The sequence below is a fragment of the Pangasianodon hypophthalmus genome, chromosome 4 (assembly GCF_027358585.1).
Source record: "Pangasianodon hypophthalmus isolate fPanHyp1 chromosome 4, fPanHyp1.pri, whole genome shotgun sequence".
Taxonomy (NCBI): Eukaryota; Metazoa; Chordata; class Actinopteri; order Siluriformes; family Pangasiidae; genus Pangasianodon; species Pangasianodon hypophthalmus.
In genome coordinates, this window is record NC_069713.1 from 24464824 (window position 1) to 24491871 (window position 27048).

The 27048-nt window shown below is 39.1% G+C and overlaps 1 protein-coding gene across 4 annotated transcripts in view; it reads right to left on the reverse strand.

The window, feature by feature from the left end:
- Positions 1-27048, reverse strand: part of asap1a (ArfGAP with SH3 domain, ankyrin repeat and PH domain 1a) — a 59516-nt gene that overhangs the window by 24493 nt on the left and 7975 nt on the right. For 3 of the 4 annotated variants that reach the window (XM_053233477.1, XM_026936885.3, XM_053233476.1), the window contains 3 exons: positions 11039-11111; positions 3600-3745; positions 2370-2444 (listed from right to left, as the gene is read on the reverse strand). In XM_053233477.1, coding sequence (XP_053089452.1) covers positions 2370-2444; positions 3600-3745; positions 11039-11111 — 294 coding nt within the window. Of the gene's footprint in view, positions 1-2369; positions 2445-3599; positions 3746-11038; positions 11112-14012; positions 18648-27048 lie in introns of those variants that run through there. The other variant, XM_053233478.1, reaches the window with a different exon arrangement.

Here is a 27048-nt window from a genome sequence, read left to right on the forward strand (position 1 = left end):
ACTTTATTTTAATAACAGAAAATTGGCAGAAAAAGTGATTCATTGCGTGTGCGGATAACTGCTGTTAAGTGAATATTCTAAAGAGGCACAACAAGCTTATCGACAGATAAACACACGGTTAATAGGAGACAGAACACACACTAAATCCCCCTTTACACATCCTCTCTACCAATAAAACAAGTTTTATATGACAGCCAAAAGTAAAAATCTTTCCATGATCATTTTCAGAAAACAGAGCATAAAACCGATAACCCTGTTAAAATATTTTCCCGAAACCCAAAGGAGATATGAGCTGATTATGGTTTATAAGGGAGATGCCTGCATGGGGATGTGTTTTAATCCTCAGCTGTCCGAATCCTGAGCTACACGTCTCCCTTTCATGAGCAGCTTTAAGTGCTTTTTTGCTGAGTTGGACAGAGAGAGAGAGAGAGAGAGAGAGAGACACGGACACACACAAACACACACACACACACACAAAGAGGTGGGAGGAGACACCGAGAGAGGGAGAGAGAGAGAGAGAGAGAGAGAGAGAGGAAAAGGAGGAGGAGAGGGAGGAGGACAGGGTGTATTATACACTTTGTCTACTGAGCAAAATGAGAGTCTCATCGCCTGCACTCAGACATTTAGCTGAAGTTGCAGAACTCTTTCGTATAGCTCAGCGTAATGTGGAGACCGATGGCCTCTTCAAAGCCACTTAGAGTCTGTAATCATATAATAGCTGTGTGTTTTCCCAACATCATCATCATCATCGTCGTGACTGTACCGGTATTACATTATTTTGTTAGGGAAATTACTTGAAAGTCGCTCCTGGCCTTTACACTGGTACACCATGACAATATAATCACTATCAACACTCACAGGTCACAGGTTTATATTAATGTGCTCGTTCTAATACGTTATCATTTCTCTAATAACAAATTACACAGGGACTTAGTCAGCTCAGTAGTTAAGATGTTGGCGTACTTATTGGAAAGTTGTAAGTTCAAATCCCATTCACTGCCAAGGTGTATAAACACGATAAATGTAACCTGCACTGGATAAGAGCGTCTTTCAAATGCCATAAATATATATGGTGGACAGTAGATTAAAGCTGTAACTTTGAGATTTCAGACATAGGAAAGGACAGAGGGTTTTGCTGACAAGCTGCAGTTTTTGTCTACATAATTTCAGAATAGAAAAAGAGAGAGGCTGGTGAGAGAACGACTGATTATAGCTGCTACGTCATAACTGAGAACGGGAACTACCTTGTTTCATCTACGTTCCACAACATTAAACGTAACTATTAGGCTTGTGCAATATTGATTTTTCTATGTTTGTGATGTAACATTGAAAAGAAGCAATAAACAGTCCAGAACTGACAGCCTGAAATAGACTGAATAGAGGAAAATGAGCATTTCCACCATTTCAGGTTTAAGGAGAGTAGGGAAGTGCGTAATAATATTAGTCGAAAATTGCAGCAGCAGTCGCGAAATCTGGATGGTGGATTTTTAGGTGATTCTGCTGTGAAAAAATGTGACATTAAAAATTTTCAATATAATCCTTTTGTCTAATGTCCACATGGTCAACATGTTCACTGTTGATCTGCTGATGAACTTTTTTGAGCGCTGAGCAGCACAGGAGAGAAAAACGAAACCGAGTTAAAATTAGTTGTAAGGTGTTACATTTGACACATCATTTGTTGGGCTATTTATACAGGTCAAAATTTTCATTCTTCTTTCTCTTTAGGTGAAAAGGTTCCATTTTTGGCCAAGATTTCTGGGTGGCATCCCTAATAAATACAATGAACTGATGTAAGCTACAGTATATACTTGTCTAATGTTAGCTACGTCATACATACACTGATAGATTTTAATTCACATTAATGACCGCAAAACATTCTCCATTTACGGTAACACTGCATTAGCGCATCTTTCAAGCAGGAAAACTGAGTTGTGAGATTACTAATGAGAGCGCGGAAAGACTGCACTTATGGTGTGTTTTTTTTGAGTGTTATGTTGTACTAGTGTTCTCAATGTTAAATTGCAAAGCCTCTAAGCAAAATGTGTAAAAGTTGGCAGATTTGGTAATACATTATAATCCGAGTAAGTATCACTGGATGGGTGGCAGTGTAATATCATGGAAAGAAAGAGCAGTACACACAAACACACACACACACACACACACACACACAGAGGTTACTGGCAGTAACAGGAGCCATTTGTTTTGCACGCCATGATGTGGTGCGCTCTCTAATTTAACTCAAGCGAGATTTACAGTGGATCTTTGCCTCTCCAAAGGCACTCGTTTAAAGTCAGGATGGTGCGGTAAATCAGCCTGTTCTTTATAGAGCCTCCTTTCCAATTAGAGTAGGCAGGCAGCAGGAATCTCACCCCTTTCACTCCTTTCAGGTCGCCTTTCAGCAGAGAGTCCAGGGTGAAGATCACATTGTGGCTGAGGCTCTGGAGCTGGAAATGAAGGAGAGGAATCAAGTGTTACACTTGTACGAAAAAAGCTCACTTCTGAAATTTCCTGGCTGGATGTGTATTATACATTACAAGATCAGGCAGAGAGACAACTGACACAACTGTATATGCTTGAAAGTAAGAGCACTTTCATACCTATTAGTCTCTTTGCTGAGTTGAAAGCAGAGCAAAGTTGATACTTTTGATTCATTTGCAAAAATAAAAAACTGTCTGAGAGAGGTGTAAGAGTGAAAACCTACTTGTAAAACGCTTTCATTTCTTGGTCATAAATACAGCAGGTAAACATATCTTTTACATTTGCCAAGTGCACTTAAAAATACTGAGTACTGGGAACATGAAGTCTGATATAGACCTTTAAAACACTGTATGTATCGCATCCAACGTTTATGTTTTTTCCCCTTTCTGTTCGTCAGCCAAAATGTCTAGAACACTATAATCACATTTCTGCAGCACTACAGCTCTGTCCTTTGGTTCATTTAAGCAGCTCACATTTGCAGAAAAAAATGCTGCACTCCAAAATACACATCATATTTGGTTCTCGTCCTGCAGTGGGCTGATTCAGGGTCAAATCACTTTCTCACTGCAATCGAACCTCATTAACCTCAATTCACTTGAAGCCACCTTGGTCAGATGCTCTCAGACTGGTTGTTTCAGTCCACTCAAGTTCAACTCTCACCAAGGAGGCAAACACACCGGGGTTTGATTCAAACAGACTAAACACTGCATATGTGAAATCACCCTAAATATACTTAAAATACTTGTTTAAGCCATTTATGTTATTTCTATGCCCCGGACAAATGAAGAAGCTATTCATCACTTTTTTGTCTTTCCGTTCCTCTTTACATTAGCATCATTACAGCAAGTAAAACAGAAAATAGTAACTGGTTGCGCTAATTTAAGCTTAATTTGATAAATAATTTTTTTGTCTGCTGAATTAACAAACCTTTAAAAGCCATTTTCCAATATTTTGTAGTTTTCCAGCTGCAGTGACAAAGCAAACTCAAACAATAGTTGTTAGCTGTTAATAAACCACTGCATTATTCTGCTAATAAAACTTCAAACTGACATCATGCAAAGGTTAAAATGATAGTGACACACAGTAAAAAGGTGAATCAGACAGTTTCTGAAATGTCTCACCAGGTTTTTGAGCAGAGCTGCCAGCTCTTTCACCAGACTGGAGAACTTGATGAAGGCGGCCCCCAGGTCCGAGCTGTCGCGGCTCATGAAGTTACTGCCAAACTTGTCCAGAGCCTGTCCATAGTTCTCCTCATTCTGCAGGTGCTCTGAGAAGAAAAAACATGGTTCAACACTGTGTATTACTTATCTATTTTATACCATAGTGCTGTTGAATTCCTGCATCTGATTGGTCGGAAGGTTATCGTATCTATAATAACAGCTATTTCACAGGGGCTTGGATGGCAGACACTAATCTAAGAATAATGTAAGACTAAACAGTTTAGAAAACATGCTGTGATGTAACATATGCTGTGATTTAACAGAAAAACATAATTGATCAGATTTTTTAAGGAGACGTTTATGGACATTTCTATGTTCCTGTGTCAGTGCACCATAACAGTCAGAGTTAGAGGAAGAATAAAACATTACGGCACAGCCTGTAGGAAAATAATCAGCTTTGGGGTGGTAAAAGTTGGTGTAAAGTTACTCTGCTTTACATCAGACCATATCACACCATCTCAATGTTGATACTTTCCTAAACAGCATGACCCCAAGGGATGTATTCCTTGTATAATATAATATACTAGTTTTTTAATTAATAATAAATTCGCTCTATCTTTCGGAGATCACAAGTTTGAATCCTGACAATGCTACAGCCAGAAGCCTAGAGAGCAAAACTGGCTTTGTTCTCTGGGTGGGAAGGATAGTATATTGTCTCTCCCTTGTCAATCACAGCAACATTAGCTAATCATGGGTGTCTGTAAGCTCATGTATGCAGATAGCACTTTCCTCCGAGTGTGTTACACTGCCCTTTGACACAGCATGAGCAGCGGGTAAAAAAAAAAAAAAAAAGTTTCTCTGAGAGCTAGTCCCCACCCTCCCGGGTTGGTAGCTGTCGTATGATAGGGAAGAGCTATTTCTGTTAGTTCTGCTATCAATAATATAGATGCACTAGTACAAATGTTCAGGGCTTCATCCACTACTTTCGATAGCAAATGAAGACATGCCCTTGGAGTAAAATGTTCAAGTAAAAAATTGTGACAGGACAAACTTACAAAGTAACAAAAAATGGTCAAATATTGCATGTTAGTATAATAAGTGAATAATACACAATGATGTTGTTCAAGTGTATGCCATGGTGGGTTTCAATCAGAGCAACAATAACCACTCATGTATGCGGAAGAGGGCAGATAGCACTTTTCTTACGAGTGTGTTCAGTCGAAAAGTTGCGGTAGTTGGCAAGTGGTTGAAAAAAAAAAAGACGAATGACCAAATTGGGAAAAATGGAATAACAACTTCGTAGAAATCAACATTTTGTAGATTATTTTGTAAAATTGTAAAATAGAGTTACACTTTCCTTTTTTTTCTATTAAAACAACATGGGGTGTGCAAACTTTTGCCCTCAGTTGTATGGATGTCCATTAAATTTCAGTGACCTTTTATTGCGAATAAGCATGCATTTTCTGGGTAATGGTGGAGTTCTGACCTATGAATAGAATTCCAACCCCATAGAAAATGATTTAGCCTGGACTCTATTGTTTGTATAAACACTGGGCAGTTATTGTTTTGGCCTTTGCGTCAAATCCAGCCACGAAAAGGTCAAATTCTGACCCTGCTGTTCTAAGCACATAGTTGGGCAGAAACACCACAAGAGCGAAGAACACAGCTGTATACAAATCTGTCTCCAGCATAATGCCAGTGGTGAAGAGGCAGAGCATTACCGGATTCCTGGCTAATCCCTGAACTTCTACAGCTTCCTGTTTTAAGTGTTGGCCCACAGGAAGCCCAGTAAATCAGCACGCCATGCATATTAACGGCTGTGCTGAAGCTGACAATGAATTGCAGTCTACAGGGAGAGGGAGATAAAGAAGGCGAGGGACAGAGAAAGTCCAGGCAAGCAGAAAGAAAGCTGAGTTTAAAAAGGAGCCATTTACCAAGTGAAAGCGCTGACATTAAGCAGACAAACACCTGCACAAGTACCAGCTTTGCACCAGCGACATACAAATGAAAAAAAAGATGGTGCACTATGAAGAAACATGCAGTGATCGGAGTAAAGCTGTAAATTTCCACCAGGAATAATATGTTGGTTAGGGAAGAGACTCTCAGTGGAACTCCAGGCTCATCTGGGAGCCATCCTCGCTGCTTGGTGTGAGCCCGGCCCTCGGCGAAACCACATGATTAGATCATCCGTCTTGTGCAGAACAACGAGGGCCAGGCTTCTAAAACCGGAGCAAATCGTCTTCCAGGAACATCCAGCAGAGGGCCATTTAATGTGAGAAACTGAATATGCTTGCTAAGGAACCACCGGCTTGATAAGGCACTAGTTCAACAGCATTACGGTCAACGATCCTCTAAGCATCACTGAGTGCCGTTCCACTGCTTAAGGATCTCGAGCGCTTATATTAGAACACCAGCTATCTCTTTAAGTACTCCATTTGCAGCTAATTTTCAACTAACACGGTGGTGGACAGCTATGGATGAATTGTTTCATCCCAAGTACAATAATTCTGGAATATTTAGCCACACATAGATCCAGGATTTAAGATTTAATGCACTTTAATGCCTAATCGAGCAGGATCATGGCAACCGAAGCAGATGCCACACAGTTGGATTTAGCAATGTAACAATTTAATCATCTCTACATGATATTAGACTGCCATGATATGATGTTTACTCTATACTGCATAACCAGACCAACCTTTTTTTTTTTTACATACATTTTGCGTAAGAGCTCTGCAATTTAACATGGGAGTACGCTAGAAAGAGTTATCACTCAAAAACCTGCCATAAGAGCAGTCTTTTTCTCCCCAGTAAAATGGCAGATGACTCTACTGACATATGAATATAGAATAATTTGTGCAGGTGTTTTGAACTGACATTAACTGACACCGCCCACTTTCCCCATCTCAAAACTGGACTGGTAGGGCATCCTCGCTTATTGTCTCCAGGTAAATGGAGAATGTTTTGAGTTCAGTAATATGAAATAGAATCTATTAATGTATGTATGACTTGGCTAACATTAGACAAGTACGTATTTAACATTAGTTAACTATATTTATAACAAACGGCACTGAAAAATGTGTCATTAAATAGTGTTTTTTTTGTACCAGTCAGCACTCAGATGCATTCAAGCAAATCGTCATTATGTGAACATTAGACGTAGTTATGTTTTTTTAATCTTTACCGCACATTACTGCACAATCGCCTAAAAATCCACCATCCAGTTGAGTTACCACTGAGATTGCCAGCAATTGCCACTGCCAGCCAGCAGTTCCTGACTGCACAGCTGATATTATTACACCCTCTCATACTCTCCTTAAACCTGAAATGGTGGAAATGCTCATTTTCCTGTATTTATTCAGGCTACAGGTTCTGGAAAATTAAATCGTTTATTTCAATTTTTTTAAATGATAAACCAGACAACCATCCCGCCTTGATAAAGGCCACGAACTGCACACTCAATGCTTCGACTTCATCGGACAACACAATGGAAACACAAAGAGCTTGGGTGAAATGGAGTGTCTTTGTTATTTGCTGACTCTGAATGCTGCTGTGGAGGGTCAAAAATTAATGGAGGCTGAGGAGCACTGAGGTTAGAGCAGGGTCAGCTCAAAAATCTGAACAAACCAACACACTGCTGTACATATAAATAAGGCTGACATGTTTACACGGCACTCAATGGGATGTGCTGTTATAGGAAAATCATCAACAACAATGCGGTGGTGTGATATGGCCTGACGTGAAGCAGAGTTACTGTTACCACCCTAAAGTTGATTATTTTCCAATAACAGCACATCCCAAAGTGTACTCCCCTTATACCCCGTTAATGACAGTGATTCCAATTTTTCATTTATTAATGAATGAAACATCACGCTTTTAACCTTTTATAGGTTTATTTAATAATGTAAAACATTCTTTTGCAGTTGAATGCTAAGTACCTAAAAGACTCAATACTCAAATGATGATTTTAAAGTGTTCAAACAATGACATTAAGCCAGTGTTTATGATGGAAGGAAATTTATAATTTCTTAAAGCAGGAAGCAGTTATATGCCAAATATACATAATGGACTCTGTAGCAAATCAGTGTATAATCACATCATGGCACAGTGAATGGAAATCAGATGTGGTCCCGTGAGATTCACACCCCTACAGCAAACCAAAGGACATGGACTAACGCCCAGATTTAATTAATGATTCTTTTTAGGTTTTTGAGTTTACCGAGTCTCTCAGTGGATTTAGAGCAGAAGCAATGCCATCTGGGATTTACACTCCAAACAAACTGTACTGGGCTCCATATCTGCAATTCCTGTACTTATTTCCACTGAGTTCTGTTGGGCGCACATGACCAATTGTGATGAATTAAAATGATGAAAAAATGAATTCATACATTTTTAACCCAAAATTGAAATAATATTTTTATCATCTTAAACACTTTCTGAGCTTGTCTCAACTTGTCCCAGTCACATGACCCGCATCTATCCACAAAGCTGCTTTCAAAAGCATACAGAGTTTTTTCCATAAATACTATTTATAGTGTTAATAATTTATAAAACCAGTGATATTGGCAACTATAAAATAAATTTTCAAACAGAAAATAGAGATTGAGCTCTAACATCCTGTTTAGAGATTAAGTGCATCACTGCTGCAGTCATAGCTTCTCACTGTAACATGATCCCTGGACTCATCCTCCCTGTGCAGTCTATACTGTTTAAAAATATATGATCTTTTCCTCCAGTTTATCACTTAAGAGCTCCAGCCTATGTTTGGATGATGGCTAGTCTAAAGTGCCATCTGCACCAGCTGTGAGTTATGAAGCTGAAATGGAAGACTGTTGGCTGAAGGGTGTTTAGGTGTCTATACTGGACCCCTGATCACTGTTTGCACTTGTGTAGTTTATCTTAACTGTGTCTTTAGCTTTAGGACCCCATTGGATATATACAGTTATATGTAAACAACTGGGCACTCCTGGCCAAATTACATATTTTGTTGATTTTTAAAATAAAAAGAAGTAAACACAGCCTCTGCAGCTAATTATTTTTTAAAAAATTCAGCAAATTTTTAAAGATCCATCTACATATTCAATGATGTTTGCATTTCTTGAAATAGTTCATGGTGGATTTTGAGGTATGATTTGGATCAATTTCCTGCTGTAAAAGCCAATCTCTTTTCATTTACATTTACAACACTTACATTTATGGCATTTGGCAGACGCCCTTATCCAGAGCGACTTACATTTAATCTCATTTTTTATACATCTGAGCAGTTGAGGGTTAAGGGCCTTGCTCAAGGGCCCAGCAGTGGTAGCTTGGCTTTTCAGCTTCAGTTTCTTGACTGACTGTGTCACATTTGCTTCCAGAATTTACTGATATTTACTGGAATCTATTCTTCCATCTACCTGAAATGTGTCCTGTGACACTGGCTCCATACAGCCTCCAAGCATAATAGATCCACCCCCATGTTTACCAGCTGGCAAGGTGTTCTTTTCATCAAATGTTACTCCTTTTTCCCTCCAAACATACTTTTGGTGATTGTGGCCAAAGATTTCCATTTTTACTTCATCAGTTCTCTTGTTTACAAAATGCCTCTGACTTATCTAGATTGTTTTGAATACTTCAGATGTTGAAGTTGCACATAAGGTTTCTTTCTGATGACTCTTCCATGCAGGTCAAGTTTGCGCAAGCAACACTGCAGAGTAGAACACAGTAGAATGGTGCATCACCACTCTTCTGTCAGCTAAACTCACACTCTGTGTCAGCTAAACCTTCCTGCATGTCCTTAGTGTCATATAGGGGTTTTGCTGTGCCTTTCTTGCCAGCATACAAGCAGTTTTATCTGAGTTTTCTTGGTCTTCTAGATCATGCCTTGACCTCCACAGTTCCCCTTAAATGCCATTTCTTAATGACATTTTGGACATTGGAAATTGCGAGCTGGAAGGGCTTTGATATCTTTGTATAGCATTCCTCTTGCTTTGTAGGCATCAGCTAGCCTCATTTTCAGATGGTTGCTGAGAGTTTGAAGACCCAACAATTCCTACTGAAAATACTTGGCCTGAGTAATGAGGCCTAATGAGCCAGTTAAAGCCTAACGAGTTACGTTCTGAGACTTTACAACTAGAAGAGTGTCCAAACTTTCGCACATCCCACAATTATTATTTTATATTTTACAATTTTCAAGTTCATCATATATAAGGTAACTGTGCATTGACATCTGTAGGAGAATGATATTTTTGAAAATAGCTGCAGAGATTGTGCTCACTTTAAAAATTTTTTAAAAAATTCAATAAAATGTCATTTCGCCAGGAGTGCCCAAACTTTTGCATACAAATGTATATTCTATATATAATGTATGTGTATTTGCCCTGTTACTTTGTGAACATGTTAAAACTACCTTATGGCTTGTTATTTATTTCCTAGTACCTTGTTTTCCTATTATCCCCAAGTCATACTTCTAGAACTTTGTGGTTTTCACCTAATTAGCCTCTGTTTCGACCTTGGATTATGGATTTGGAAATGTCTCAATAGACCATGTTGCCTTGCAGACACAGAGATAAGAGGAGGAAGGTCCACGCTGAGTGTTCGCGCTGCCTAGTACATTTTAATTTTTGCATAAAGATATGCTATGTGAAAGTCTGTGTTGAGTCAATAGGGTTAATATTGTTTAGATAATTATTCATCAGTTAGTCATGGACTTACAAGAATGAGGTCAATTTGTTTGATACTATATACACTATATAACTATATACACTCCCTGAGTAATTTATTAGGCACATTGTAATAATACTGGGTAGGGCCCCCCTTTGCTCTGAGAACAGCCTCAAGTTTTCATGGCATGGTCAATGTTGGAAACATTCCTTCATGATTTTGATTTCCTGTTGGATTCGGATCTGATGACTGGTGAGGCCAGTGAAGTGCGCTGAACTCAATGTCATGTTCATGGTGCATTATCACATTGGAAGCCATTATAAGATGGGTAAATTAGGCTCATAAAAGGATGTACACGGTCAGCAACAATACCCAATCAGATGGGCTCTTGCATTCAAACGATGCTCAGCTGGTATTAATAGGACCAATGTGTGCCAAAAAACATTCCCCACAACACTACACCACCACCACCAGCCTGACTGTTGACATAAAGCAGGGAAGGTCTGTGGAGTCATGGCTGTTGATGCCAAATTTTGACCCTACCATTTGCATGTTGCAGCAAAAATCAAGGTTCATTAGACCAGGTAATGTTTTTCTAAGCATCAACTGTCCAGCGTTGATTACAAATGATTACAAATGTAGTAGCATTTGTAGTAGCAAATTTGATTACAAATGTAGTAGCATTCAAACAGCTCATGGAACTGAACTCAATTTTGGAGCCTGCTGGATGGACTGAGAGACTGAGGTGCAGCTCTTACCTTGCCCCGAGTTGTAAATTGCTTTAACTGACTTCTTCACCTTCTGTAGAGCCGTTCGGTCCTGATCAAGCGCCTGCCGAGAGTGACAAAGAGAAAAGAGCAGAAGATAAGTTAAAAACCATTTGTTATCATTGCATCAGTAGAGATCCAAATCTTAAGTGTTTTTAATAGACAACATCCAGAGACAACTGGTTAATGTAACTGTTCATTCATTCAGGCTGCACTTTAAGACGTGAAACGAAAGCACAGGGGATTCCGTCTTTCACTGTAACCATAGCAACAGGGCAAAACGCCTGTGTTGGACAGCTTTTTTGGCCCAGATAGGTGAATAGGCAGCAAGACAGAAACTCAGTGAGTGCAAAGGCTTCTGTATTACCTACAGTTTCCATTAGACCTCCAACACTGAGAGGACTGGAGAAAAAGGAAACACAGCTCTAATTACAGGCTAAATGATTAAAGGAGAGACAGTTCAATGTCAGAGAAAAAAATTCCCACCACCCTCTTAATATGAGTAAATATATGCAATACCCAACTTTAATTCTCACAGGCTAAATTACTTGGCATAGCAGTGATGCAGTCACAGCACACAGCTGCTTAGCAAACGTGTCAACGATACGGACTAAATCCACACAGACTCTTCTTCATCACATGAGATTTAAAATCCAGATTTAACCATTATCCCGTCTGGACCAAATTTTCTAACTTTAAATTCTTTAAAACACTAAAAAAAAAAAAAAAAAAAGTAAAAATATCCCAACATGACATCTTATATACTTGCCTAACAACTTCTCCAACGATCTATATAATTTAAATTATAAAGACCTAAAATTAACAAAATAAAAGAATAAAAGAAAAGAAATAAAAGATATATGATAGAAAAAGTAACTTTGGGCCCAGACACATTTTTTACATCCCTTATTTACACTTAGTCTGTCTTTCTGGTGTCATAATAAAAGAAGTTGTCATAGGTTGGGAAGATTTCACTTAACAAGTAACAGTCAAGGTGAACGAGCGTCCTAAAATTCTCAACATTATTAAACAACATTCAAATGGAAAAAAGCTATAAAGTCATAGCGAAGACCTTAAACATCCCTGTCAGTACAAATGGTTTAATAATACGCAGGTGGGAAGTTCATGGAATCACAACCAATCATCCCTGGACAGATGTGCCATGCAAGATTTCACAACACACCCTCAGACTAATGATAAGGAAGTTAAGAGAGAAGTCTGCAGTGACTTGAAAAGAGTTGCAGGACGACCTGAAAGCAGCAGGAACAACAGTTACATAGAGAATAATAAGCAATGAACTGCACCGCAATCATCTCTGTTCCTACACTCCAAACAAAACGCCTCTGATAAATAAAAAGAAGCATAGTAATGTGCATCTAAAAGCATTTAGACAAATCAGAACTCATTTGGAACAATAACAAACAACAAATTGGCAACACTTTAGCTCTTGGGAGGAGAATTCAATCTCATCAACCAAGAACCTGAATCTGGGGAGGTGATGGATGTTTCAACAAGACACTGACCCCAAACATACAGGCAAAATAACTCAAGAAGGCCTTGCATGGCCTAGCCAATCTCCTGAGTTGAATCCCATTGAATATTTATTGAGGATTTTTGAAATTGCAAGTGCATATTTATAAGTATGAAGTCAGAAGACATTATGTGTGTACATTTGAAGTGGATATGCACTGCAACTACATTAAATAACAAAAATAATCTGACTACTTAGACTACTTCCCCTCAACGTAAAACAGACGAGTCGAACTTGATGTCAACGGCGTCGACGTTCAGACAGGAAGAAAGCTATTGAAGAAACACTATTTCAGACATTTGATCTTGCTGTGACCTTGACACTGTTTGGCTCAATTTCAAAATGTAATCAGATCATCTGCTGGTTATAATGATAATTCCATACACATCCTACAAACATTCAACCACCCGTCCTTGAGATATTGCGCTAACGGGAATCTCGGATGGACAGATGCAAGGACAACCCAAAAATATGTGATGGAGACATACAAACAAAAGCACAATCAATCAATCAAATCGTCTGACTGGGTTTGTATTCTTATTTGTGAGAACGTCTTTTGCATAAAATCTACACCTACCTAAAAATATATATTTGTTTGGTTTAATTCGGGTCAGTAATGCCATGTTCTTCGCGTATGATGAAGTTAGGAACATGCTAGGAGTAGCAGCAGAAGTAGCAAGGTAACGTAACGCGTTGAACACGTTAGTGGATCACACAGTTTTCAGTGCAGTCCGAGTCTCCTGCACTGAGAAACACAGGTTGCTGTTGTATGATTTGGAGGAATCCAAAGGGAACGGGCTGCAAACTCTGCAACCTACAAAAGGTATCCACTGTTCTTCTTTTTAATCTTTTTAAGTGAATCAGCGCATTGAGATAATTATTTCGCATCTCAAGCATATCGTTAAGCTGAGAGACTAACAGCAGCAGATGGGACGCCCCTTAAACGGCTTTTCAAATTATTAAAGACAACCTGAAATCAAAACTGACCCCTTTTTTTAACCATGTTAGCTCATGGCCTTGGTCAGAGTGTGCACAATTTATCTTTACTGCTCACTTAATGAAATGAAATAAAATTTCAATTTAAAAAATTGTCTGTAATCTTCCACTAAAATGTAATGCCGTCTGATTTTTGACTTACTGTTGTCATGAGCGAGACAAAGAAAACCAAAAAAACAATCATTTTTACAATGGTGACATTACGATACTCATGAGTATGAGCACAAACTCGTGGGTTACCACCAGCTGCATGGTGACAATGCTCAGATTCATAGGCGTCATACTGGAAACGAGTAAATCAGAATTAGTGCTTTTCTGATTTCCTGCTTTTACTTTTATAAGTTTATACTTATATACTTTGCTTCTTTTATAAATGTACAGAATTCTAAAGCTGCCTAAACTCTAAACCACAACAATACATATGTGTAAAACTTGTACCTGTAAAATATTTCCCCCTCAACAGGGATTCACAGAATCATGCCAAGCCAAATTCCCCCACCTCTGAGACAAAACTTCTCAGTTTTGCTTTTCAGAAGATCCACACAACAACGTGTGTTGAAATTTGCCCCATTCTCTGTCTAAAAGATTGAGCCTGATGAGGCCAAAGTCCACTGTACAGCCATTAGCCCATTAAATCCTGAAATTGGAAATGAAACAGGAGTAATAAATAGTCACGGAGATGGAAGCCGAGGTGGAAGCAGCTCATCAGCAAGCATGATGCATTGGCCTCAGAGGCATGTGTGTAGCAGATAGTCCAGCCGTGCTCTGACCTACTGCATGTTTACATCTTAAGTTCAGTCTCAACACACCACTTCCTGTGGAGAGACACAGCCAGGGGGGAGAAAACGACAGAGCGAGCAAGCGAGTAAGTGAGAGAGAAGGCAGGATGCAGATGCATGAGTTTTGAACCACTGATAGTGGCAAGACTGTGCTGTAACTTGCTCTCTGTGAACCTTCCCTTTGTAAACTGTGCAATTTACTGCACGATGCATGGACTAGACTTTACTTCCTTCTTTAACATTTCTCACAACCTTACATCTGAGAAATGACAGGTTCATGTTAATAGACTTTAACTTCCAAAATTAAAAACACAATAGCAGCGAGACATGGCGTAGCATATAATTAAAAATACAAGGATTTAACTTGAAGTGAGGTGAGCAGCTGAGTTAAGAGACTAAGTGTGGGGCCAAGTGAGTGAGGGAGCTGGTTGTGCTCCTGAGAACATCCTAAAACAAACTTATGAGAGCCATGATGGTTTTTCAGAGCATCGAGAGGTTCCTGGATAGTTGCAGGTTGTCCGTCAAACTATAAAACAGCTCCATTGTTCAGATCTGAAAGAGAAATGTGACAATTGTCAATGCTGTTCTACTAAAATATTTTAACTCCTTCAAAATCTGCTAGATTTAAAAAGGAACTAATAAGCTGCTGTCCAACACTGCCTCATGGACAAACTCTCACAAACTCTCAGTAATGCATTCATCTCATCACAGCAGCCTGGTTGAAGTTCTGTCAGGTTCTGCCCTCTTCATAGTTCTGGTAATCACTGCAGAGTTGGCTGTCCTGTTCAGACATTCAGTCTGTTTCGGAAAGTAGCTCTTCTGACCTGCCTTGCCTCTTGGAAGAGATTCATGAAGTTATCCAGCGTAACTGTACAGTGCCACTAACACTGTTAGAGCTTTTATTACACTGTTATTGGTAGCAAATTCAAAATTTTGGTTTCGTCACAAGCTTTGGGCAACTGTGCTCATTCTACAGGATGAAAAGCCACAGATCAGGCAAGCAGAGGGCGAGTCACTCACTCGAACTAAGATAAAAACACACAAAAAAAGGAAAAACTCACCAACATCGCTTATTATTCACAACCAGCTATCCTGAGTTCGCTACCTAAACAACTTTTCAACACAAATTCCACAGCAAACGTAAATAACATGACCATCATTCATTAACCTTCTTAACAAATTAGAGAACAAATAAATTCCTTCCCTGTTTACCAAGAAAAAAGCTAAAAGTTGATCAATCCTGAATCCTGTTTCCTCTTGCTTAGCATCGGACTCTTTCAGTCTCTCACTCCTGATTGGTTGCCAGTTATTACCTATAGTGTATCCAAAGTCCTTCTAATACAGTCTGTCCACTGGGAGCCATCTTGGCCTTGCTCTTGGGGACTTACTTTCAGTCATACAAGACCAGGCTCTTATCTACTTGAATGGAGGGAGGCCCATACATGACAAATGAATTTACGAGCTATTTCAAACATGGATTTGAAGTAGTTGGAAAAATCCGTCAAAAGTGGCGTAGGTGACATGCGATCTTTGGCTCCAATAACACAATAACACAGTTTTTCATGTTGCTTCAGCTACTACGCATACAAACATGTGTACAAAACATGCAGTCAAAAGTCTGTGAAAGAGTGTAACTTTTTTGGTTATGTTTTTCACCATTTTTACTCTGAAAAGCCAAAGCGTCATTTTTGAACATTTCCAGCCATACTCCAGCAATATCATCAGGGGCCTTAATCTCAGGGACTCCCTAACAAGATATTGGATGCCTTTAACTGAGTAGCTTAGAAAATAACAGTAACAGTGCGTGTGAGTGTGTGTGAATACTGCACGGAACAATATAGGGTATCTCACTACGACAAAACCAATTATATTCACACACGGTGAGGTGAGAATGGAGTAATGAGAAGTCAGAGTGACAGTAATCAGGACCACGGCGTAGAATGCTGCCATCTCCTCATTAAACACACATACTAATACATTTGCCATGCCAACATCACAAACTCTCTAAAAATCCCAATAAGACTTTTTTTTTTTTTAAGAAGATGCCTACTAGAAGTCTTATGACATGGCTATGAACCTGGCTTTACTGACTTTGGTTGCTTTCATAAGCATTTATAAACATCTTTATATCTTATAAGCAAGTTATAAGTGTGTTATAAATGTTTTAACAGAAAGCATGATTTCATCTCTGCAGCTGCAGATGTCTATAACTGCAGTCTTTTTGTCTTTTTTTTATTGCAGTCATATAGAATACAGATTCACACATAAAAAATTTATTTCATAAGCAGAAGAAAGATAACATGTGAAGCCGTGCTCCTTGAGGAACTTACTGGCTGTGCTCTCCATTGAAAACATATGTTAGGTTCCATTCATTAGCTTCACAAGAGCATGAGGTCATTTTCTACACTGAGGAACTGCTGAAAGACCTAGCACAAGGCTTTCTCCAAATTTACACACACACACAGGACGGAAATCGAGCGGTGCACAGGTATTCTCAAGTTAAACTTTTTTTAGCTCTGCCTCAAATGTCATTTAAGAAAAATTTTCAACTGTATTTAAAAAAAACATAATGACACCAATTTAGGAATTTCTGTATCCTAAAATGTAAGACCAGGTAAATCAGAATGTAAGTTAATTTACTACTTAGGGTTTTTAATTTGTAAAATGTAAATTAAGACATTCTAAAGCTCCATAGAGACATTGTTTACTTGGGATGCACTGAAATGTCAGCCAGCAAAAATTTTTGTTTCTGACCATTTTAACCACCAAAAGAAGAAAAAGGCAAAAAAAAAAAAAAAAAAAAAAGATTAAATAGACAGATCATCAGTGAAAACATCAGACATGTGGAAACAGGTCACGGTTTCTACAAGAGACATTAAACAAGTGATTTGTAATCACTGTTCATGCCAAGTACACTATATGTTTGTGGACACCTGACCATCAAACTCATATGTGTTTGTCGAACATCCCATTCCAAAGTTGATCCCTCTTTCGCTCCTGTAACAGCCTCCACACTTCTAGGAAGGCTTTCCACTAGATTTTGGAGCGTGGCTGTGGGAATTTCTACACAATCAGCTCTAAGAGCATTAGTGAAGTCAGGCACCGATGTTGGACGAGGAGGCCTGGGGTGCCTTTGGTGTTCCAGTTCATCCCAAAAGGTGTTCAGTAGGGTTGAGGTCAGGACTCGGTGCAGGACACTCAGGTTCTTCCACTCCACCTTTGGCACACCATGTCTTCATGGGGCTTGCTTTATGCACAGGGGCATTGTCATGCTGGAACAGGATGGGCCTCTTAGTTCCTGTGGAGGAAAATCTTAAAGCTACAGCATACAAAGACATCCTACACCACTGTATGCTTCCAAACTTGTGGCAACAGTTTCAGGAAGACACTCATGAGTTTTAAGGTCAGGTGTTCACAAACTTTTGGCCATATAGTGTATCAACATCCAAGGACACCGCGTTAGGCTTGATACTCCACTTGAAAACATGGCAACCATCTCAATATGTAGAATACAGCAAAACTCCAGAAGCAAAATTGTGAGTCACTGCTAGCTCGCCAACATAATTCAAAAATTATGGAATTTATGACCAATTGATCGCTGTTGTCAAGGATGTTGGATTTCATAGGCCAATGGAGAATACTGAGCCTAGTAGACGCTATATGTTAGATAATGTACAAAAAAACAGCTCATATTCATTGAGCTCCTGGCTAAGACATTTCAACCCTTCCACATATAGTGCAACATACATTAAATTTGGTTTTGATCATAGTCCTTGACCAAGGTACCATTTGGAATTTATAGCAGAAACGCTGCTTATAAGCAGATTTTGCATCTAAAATATTCGTTTTCTTACTCGTAGCTGTCTGGCAGACAAGTAGGATCAACATCCAAACACTTCCGATTGATGTTCGCGAAACAAAACTTGTCATTTGGTACGTGGTTAAACGTCATGACTGGTGTGATGCTGCTCAATACTGTCAGCCGGTAGAACCATTTTTGCTAGGCAGATTATTTAGTGTTTATGGATAACAGACAATGTTTTCAAAAACAGGAACACACAATTATGTGGAAACACTGACAAATCCAAGCACAGTGATCTTTCTGTCATATCTACTAGTGACCGAAGTGAAAATTCTTGGTTGAAACCGAAATTCAGAACACACTTGAATGAAAATCCAGAACCGAAACCCAAGCAGTGTTTTTTGATTAATTTGTTTCTTATCATCATTATTTTGTATAGTTGAATAAATTGTAATCATTTATTTTTATAATTTTTTGCTAGAAAAGCATGAATTTCTCAATGCTTTGTTAAATATCTATTAGACAATAAACTGAGCTGACAGTAAACAAACACATAAACCAAATAAAAGTTTGAAAACTTTAAAAAAAATTATAGGCCCAATTTTTTTTCATACTATGTGACAATTGTGTAAACACATCTGTATTATACACTCAAACAATTAGACTTTAGACTGTAAAAAACTGAAATTACTGTTACGATTGTATTATACGAGTGGTATAAAGTCAACAGAAAAAAACAATGAAATCATTCTTCATAACTGATTGTTTGACAATTAATTGCCCTAATTACATAATTATGACAGCCAACATGTCTTTACTGACTTATTTATTACGAGCCAAAATACCATTCTACTTGTATTTGCTCTGGTTGTGTCTCAATGTCTCAATTCTGAAAACGGTGACATTTCTAATTGACATCATGTGTATGGCAACTCAAATATTTTGAAAATATGTGATAGGGAATACATTCTCAGCTCTCCTTATTCCTCTTGTGAAGCTAGCCATCAGCCAAGCAGAACAAAGTAGAGAACAATCTGCCAGAAAACAGTTTTTAGAGGACTCTCTGCCAATCAGGGCTTTTATTAGAAAAGCTTCAGTAAGGACCTGCACACTCATTGCCGTGTGCACAGATGTAGGTCAGCGGGGAACTGCAACGACTGGCCACCAGATGAAACACGACACCCTCCCTCTCTCTCTCTCTCTCTCGGCAAAAAATGGCACACTTTAATGGTCGTGTGTGGAAAGTGGAGTGTTTAATTCCAAGAAAAGTGCTGAGGCCAGAGTTTATTGGCTGTTGTGAGTCAGAGCTGAAGACCCACTCCACCACCTTCTGCACTCTGCCAAGAAGAGAGAAAGCAACATGTTTTTCGAACACTGACTACAGAATCAACACAACTGAGAATATCATCACACAACTCTGACTGAACTTAGAGCCCTTGTCAGAATCAACGCTGCTAAAACATGCCAAAGCATTTGCAGGCCCAGTGAACAAAATACAGGGTTCTGGATAGAAAAAGAGCAGTTCGTTGTTTTAATGATGGTGTGTTTATTACGTAACCATGGCAGCGGATGTTCTGTTACTCAGCCCAAAATGTTAGGTACTTCTTTAGCCTTTAAAATTTTATGGTCTCCGCTTAAGCCTAAATCATAAACCACACACTCCCACACAAACATGCATACACACACAGAATCAGGTGGGGATTCCCCAGGAAGTTGAATAAAGCCAGCACATACCTGGGCCGAAATTTCTGGCTGAATGGCATATGCTTCCCCAAACACATGATTAAATAAATAAATGCCTACATCAGGTAGAGAAGCGACTTCATCCACATCTTTGTTTTCATTTAGAAACTCTCTGACTTGAAAGGGAAAAACACGTCCCATTGAACAAATAATGTGTTCTTAACAGATACAATTATATATACGAATAGGAGGGGTACTATTTATGTTTTTTTTTAATCTGATAAAGACTAAAGGTCTCCCATCAGGACTGGAATCCCCTGGGAGGTTTTGATTTTAAGGCTAAGCTGTCAGATATGAAGCTCACAGGACAAACAAGGACCATGCTCATTAACATATTGAGCTGTGCAGTGCATTTACAGCATCCTTAGTAACTGCCTGGTCAGGGTCCTTGTGGTTTGTGTATATATTGGGAAACATGACCAACTAAATTCTTTAGAAAATATAGTTGGCTGGTACAATCAAATATGACCCGTGTGAGCCTATTATGAACTGGAAAGTTGAGGATCTGTCAATGCTAGGATTTACACTCCATGCTGACAGTGCTGGCATTTCCTCCTCTGTTTTTTTCAGTGTTTCCAAGGATGTAGGGCTCATATTTATTTAAAAATAATAATAATTCTGGTTTAGGCCTCTCTTACTTTGAATTTAAATCCAAATACAGATATAGATAGGGGCACTGTGTTACACCTCTACTACTATGAATATTAATCTTCCTTTGTAAGAGTCAAATTTTTCAGAAAACCAACAATCAACAGTGAGCCAGATGTGTACCATATGACATCAGCATTCTTTACTCATTCTCAAGTCCAACCCTCAACCCAAAAATCAGCACAAGAAATAAGTAGGTCATTCTTACCACACTCACAGTGTTAGTGTCTAACATAAACAGATTCTCTCATTTCACATGATGTGAATGACTAAGAGTCAAACAGCATACAGTGTATTGAACCATGAACACAGAAAACCTCCTCTGAACACACACTCAGAATTGATCAAGCACTACCAGAGTCAGGAGAAGGGTTGTGTACTCTCCTGAATGACCTGTATTTTTAAATGAGCAGTGTCCTGAAGAAGCCAAGTTCATGCTAGGGCGGAGACAGGACGAGCTGCAGCACTCAAGATTCCACAGGAAATGTGTCCCAAAGGAATGCTCTATGCAGTCTTCAACCTTTTCCTGAGAAACCATCAATTACATAACCAGCGAGTCCCAGAAGCCCGGAATCACAAATACAAGTTTAGAAAGTGCACTGGACAAACAATATCATCTCTCTTCTTTAGTCCACAGATCAATATATCTTATTCACTAGTTTCTGGTTTCTTCACGTTTAAAGAACGAAGAAATACTCAAGCAAAGCATCAGTTGTGTTGTCAGACCACTTTACACCATTAAAAACAAGAAAAAGCCATATTTTACCAGGAGGGCCGAAATAACAGTTGGTCATAGTTATTGCAAAGTGTTATGAATAGATATTTCACTAAATAAGAGCTGTACTATGTTTGAGCCACTGCCTTGGACCATTTTTATTTCAACAAAATTAAGTAATAGAGATTTTAAAGGATGATGTTTTTATATTCAACTATTCAAACTGCTTTCGGTCAGCATGGTGGTGGAGTGGGATGTTGCGTCACAGTTCCAGGGTCCCCTGTTCAACACTCTCTGTGTAGGAGATGTTCTCGCCATGTCTGCTTGGGTTCCTTCAGGGTTCTCTGGTTTCCTCACACCTCCCAAAAACATGCCACTGGATAATGTAAACTGGTGGTGTCCTATGATGACCTTGCATCCCATCGGGTGTGTATTATTCCTGCCTCACACCTAGTGTTCCCGGGACACACTCTGGATCCACAGCAACCCTGACCAGGAAAAACCTGATACTGAAGATGAATGAATGTATTAGCTTTTCACAATGTAATAAAAACAGATTGGTGAACAGACAGTGCATTATCGCCATAACAACTTTACTACTTCTAACTGAAGGCTCATACTGAAGCAACGTCCCAGTGGTGTGTCCTGATTTACTACCAACAGTGGCGTTATTTAATTTTCATGACTATCAGGTTACATATGAGTGTTTCACTGGCATCAGATAGGGCATCAGGCTCAAGGTGACAAACACACAACGGAGCAAATGCCAGCCTGGCAGGAGTGCACTCTGTGCCAATGACATGACAAGGTGAGAATGAGTCAACATGCTTTACACACACATACACACGTTCTGGCAGTGCCAATAAGCACTGTGACCATTAATGAGGCAATTAAACCCTGCTGCAGTATGGCAGACATTTATGATCAAGCTCTTTCCTAATATCAGTACACACACACACACACATATTATATATTCTACAATGTTTACACCAGTTTATCCAGGCTAAGACTCAGCCCTAATCTCCAGATCAAATTTTAGACTACACTAATGTTTTTGTCCCAGAGTGCAGACCAAGGCACACAAATGAGCAAGGCTGTGACAGCTCTTGAATGACAAGCATGCACCAAACACACACTTCAGTCACAGCTGAATGCAGCTCTGTCTGCTATTATTGTGCTGACAAAGGACCAGCAAACCCTGTTGGATATGGACAGGCCGAGCGCTTGAGGGCCAGTGATGCAGCAATCAGGCAAAACTGCAAATCAGAGAGTCAGAGAAACACAGTGTGATGTGGACTCTAGAGAGATTAATGTTTTAAAAAGCTCACGTGTGTTCAACAGTCTCTTTCCACAAATTATAAATAATACCACATACATCTGTATTAGAAGGATTGTTCTTAAAAAGTGCTGATGCAATAGATATTCTTGCTCTGCTCTAATGGTTTGTTTAAGGTCAACTAACGTGTTATTTTTCTAGCTATTGCACACAGATGTCTCCAGCATTCTGGGGGAAAAAAAGGATAAAAGGTTAAAAATAGCTGGGAGATCATAGCACATGACAGCACTAAAGATATTTTGTAAGCAAAGAATAGACCTTTTTTTTTTTTTTTTTTTTTTTTTTATACAATCGATGATGGACTGCTTTTGGAATCAAGTGGAGTGCTGTTTTTTTTTTTTTTCCTTTTTGAGCATCAAAACTGGTCTATTATAAAGACACATGCTCTCAAAAATCTTCCGATTTCCAAACTGGCCGCAAATCAATAGTTGGAGATCAGATCCATCATAAAATCCGTCAGCAGAGAGATTTATCACAGTTGGAGTGGGAAAGAAGTGTGTCCTATGTGATCCAACATGCAAGAACAAAACAAAATGAGGAATTCTGGAAACACTAAGTTTCTTCCAAAGTCCACTCACAAACCTCCATATATTAAAACGCTTCATATTTTTAAAGCTTCTCTTTTCAGTAAAAGCTGAAGTATTCAATATCCAGTATTCAATACGTACCTAATATTTGTATAATACAAACCCTCCTCATTTACATTTACCCTCGAGAACAGGAACATGAGGCTATGTTCTATCTATCTATCTATCTATCTGTTGGTGCCATGTGTGTAAAAACATTTGTAATTTATCATCTCTTTTTAGCTTCATCAGCCATTCCTTTGCTTTTAGGTAGTAATGTGGAAGGACAACATGGAGACAATAGTTTCTGCAATAATAATCATTGGAACAAATGCTAAAATTGATCTCAGTCAAAGATCTCTAATGTAAAGGTCATTTCCAGAGTAATCTATATGAAAACTAAGTAAGCTTTGGTGAGGTTTTTGGGTTTTTTTTCTAAAGAGAAAAAATTTTTGTCTGGAAAAAAAAATTAAATAGACCTACGTGCAAGTGTCAAATCTATCATTGTACAAATAGAAAATTATACAGTGGTTAAAAATGCTGTTTCTTTCCTTTACTCTCCTGCAAGTAACAGAAGCAAAAAAACAAAGTCTGTGTCAGCACACCAAAGCCATCTGTAGCCACGATTTTGTGAAAAGACAAAAAAAAATAACAAATGACAGTGACAAAGCATAGTGTAACTAAACAAATAACAGAATTCATTGCATTGGAGGACAAACTGTTTTCTGTTGTCTAGGACATTCAATTTAATACAGTATACTGAGCCTTGTCCTGAGGTTCGCAAACTTTTTTGCAGCCACGGATGCCCTTAAATTCACTTTTTGGTTTACAGCATGCCAAAAAGTGCTTGTGTATATACAGTCTCCTCCGAAAGTATTGGAATGGCAAGGCCATTTCTTTTGTACACTGACAACTTTTGGGTTTGAGATCAAAAAGCTGAATGTGAAACGATAGATCAGAATTTTCATTTTCATTCATCACATCAGCTTTCATTTCCTGATATGTACATGTCACATTTGGTGGCAGAGCACCCAATTTTTAGGTGAGCAAAAGTATAGGAACTGATAGTCTTAAAGTAAATTAAAGCAAATTACACTTAACATTTAGCTGCATATACCCTGCTTGCAATAATTGCATCAAGCCAGCGACCCACTGACATCACCATACTGTTGCACGCTTCTTTAATGATGCTTGTATCGCAGCTTCTTTCAACTGTTGTTTGTTTTGGGGGGTTCTCCCTCCCTTAAATAGCAGGAAATGAAAGCTGAAATTCTGATCTATCGTCTCATATCCATCTTTTGATCTCAAACCCAAATGTCTTCAGCGTTTAGCAAAAACGAAGAATTGGCCTTAGCGTTCCACTACTTTCACAGGGGACTGCAGGCTTAGTGCTAACAAAGTATGTAGAGTAGTGGTTTTAAACGACTATTAGCTCAAGTGGAAGCTCTGAATGCCAGGCACATATTGCTTTCCGTTAATGAGGAGCTAGTATTCTCAATCAAAATGCAACTTAAAGTGGCTAATGGCATAGTTTATTAGCGCTTAATGGCATAGAGATCTATTAACATTCAATGGCTCTGTTCTTGCTCTAATGCTGCAATGCTTAAATGCTTAAATATCCATTGGCTAGCTGCATGGAACAAACATCTGTTCCTGGGCATTAGGGATCGGCATCTCCAGGAAGTGTGCATGAATTGCTGCTTCTCTGGTGCCAAATGGAGCCTGTGCATCTCAAAGTCAGTCAGAATGTATTTGACTTTCACCTTGCAGTTACTTAAGACTGCAAAAAAAAAAAAAAAAAACTCTGACGATGTTCAGGTCTGCCTATAGGGATGCAACCCAACCTACTGTAATCCAAGAACAGTTATAATCCGCTGCATTTGAGTGAAAATGTGATGCCTCTACAATGGCAGGCTTTGCTGCAGTGCAGACTATTTCAGCATGTCCTTGTATGAGAGAATTAGGCAGCGCCCATATCACTGAGGCACCATGTGCACAGTCGCTCTGCAGACAGAGGATTATCAACTCTGGCAGCCTTCCCTCAGAGGACCTCCTCTCGCCCCTGCACTCTAGCAAACCATGCACTTTTTAAAACAGCCAATAATGACAGCAAAGTGCCGCACAAATGGAAAATGTAACACCAGGCTTTTCCAGAGTTCATTCAGCTTTACCAAAGCTAAAGACTATGAAAGAAAAGCATTAGTGAAAGGGGAAAATGAGTACGGTGACTCCCTTCTACTCAGCCATGTTTTCAGCAGGCTGTCTATACATCGACAGTGCCATCTGTTCCTCGTATTCAAACGGGAGAAACGGGAATGTGAGCAATGCCATGGAAACTATTATCACGCACGGAACAAGGGATTAGGACAGAAAGAACAGACAGAATGGGGCCAGAACAGATGGGGGTCGAGATGAGCAAGCAACAGAAGAAATGGCCAGGTGTAGAGTCCAACAAGTCTTGAGACAGGCACAAGTACTCAAATATTTGCAAGTAGATGCAATGACTGATAATGACAAAACAATAACTGCAACTTTCATCAAATATACCACATCGATTGAAGTCCGATACCAAACTGCAATCGTCCTGCAGTTTCCCTTGAGATCTATACAGTTTCTAGCTATCGATCTAAACAACAAAATGCAAACCTTTTGCATTCAATCTGCCATTCATTCATTTATTCATTCATCCTCAGTAAGCATGTTGTCCTTGTCAGGGTCATGGTGGATCCAGAGCCAATCCCAGGAATACTGGGAGTGAGGCAGGAATACACTCTGGATGGGACACCTGGGCACCATTCACACACATATCGACACATAAGTCACACCTAGGGGCAATCCAATCTTAACCAATTCACTTATTGGCATGTTTTAGGGAGGTGGGAGGCAACCGGAGAACCCTGCAGAAACCCATGCGAACATGTGGAGAACTTGGACAGAATCTCCACATACACACAGTAAGCTGAGCTCCGGAAAGAACTGGGAACCCTGAAGCTTGGAGGTGATGTAACACTTTTTAAAATGCTGTGATTGGTTACAATGGCACTGAAGGCATCACATAATCACTAGACCGAATCTCAATAAGTGATCTAGCAGTGATACTCGAGGCCAAACTAGAATTGAATTGAACACAAATACAGAATAACACTGTGTTGGTGTACAACCAGTAAGATGAAATCCACAAATGAGTCTTGAAAGAGTCCAGACTGCAGGCTAATTATTGGTCCAATACCGATACTAAGTACCACGTCAGTGCATCACTACTTGTTTTGATGTTGGTGAAAGCAAAGCAGCCAGAAAAGGAGGGAGAGAGGGAGCAGAATTGGATGGGGACACCAAAAGCAAAAAAACAAGGCTGACTCATTCAAGTGACTATGCCATGACTCTAAGAGCAAATGTGTTTTACATATTTACACACATGCTGTTGTCACAAGTCGTGCATGACAAACAAGCACAAATGCCAAAAATCTGTTAAGTAAGAAAGAACGCACGACAGGACGCGCTGTTATAAATAATCGTTGAAAATAATTAATAAAGGGGTGCTGTGAAACAGCTCATCAGAAGGCAGAGTCACTGTTACCACCATAAAGCGGATTATTTTTCTAACACAGCAGTTTTATTTCTCTTATACTACAGCAACATTTTATTAATTAGAGAACAACACATCATATTAATTATGCATTTATAGCTCAATTTACCTTATTACAGCTATAAATATTTGTTCTCAACGGCCTATTCTTTTGTTAATTAGACAAAAATGCAGCTTGTCATGTTGCTGAGGAACTGCAAAGCCCTCCATCCTGAAGACTTTCCTGTGTCTGAAAACTTATAGCCTTACCGCTGACTGTTATAAAGTACTGACACTGGAGACTCCTTCCATAAATGGTA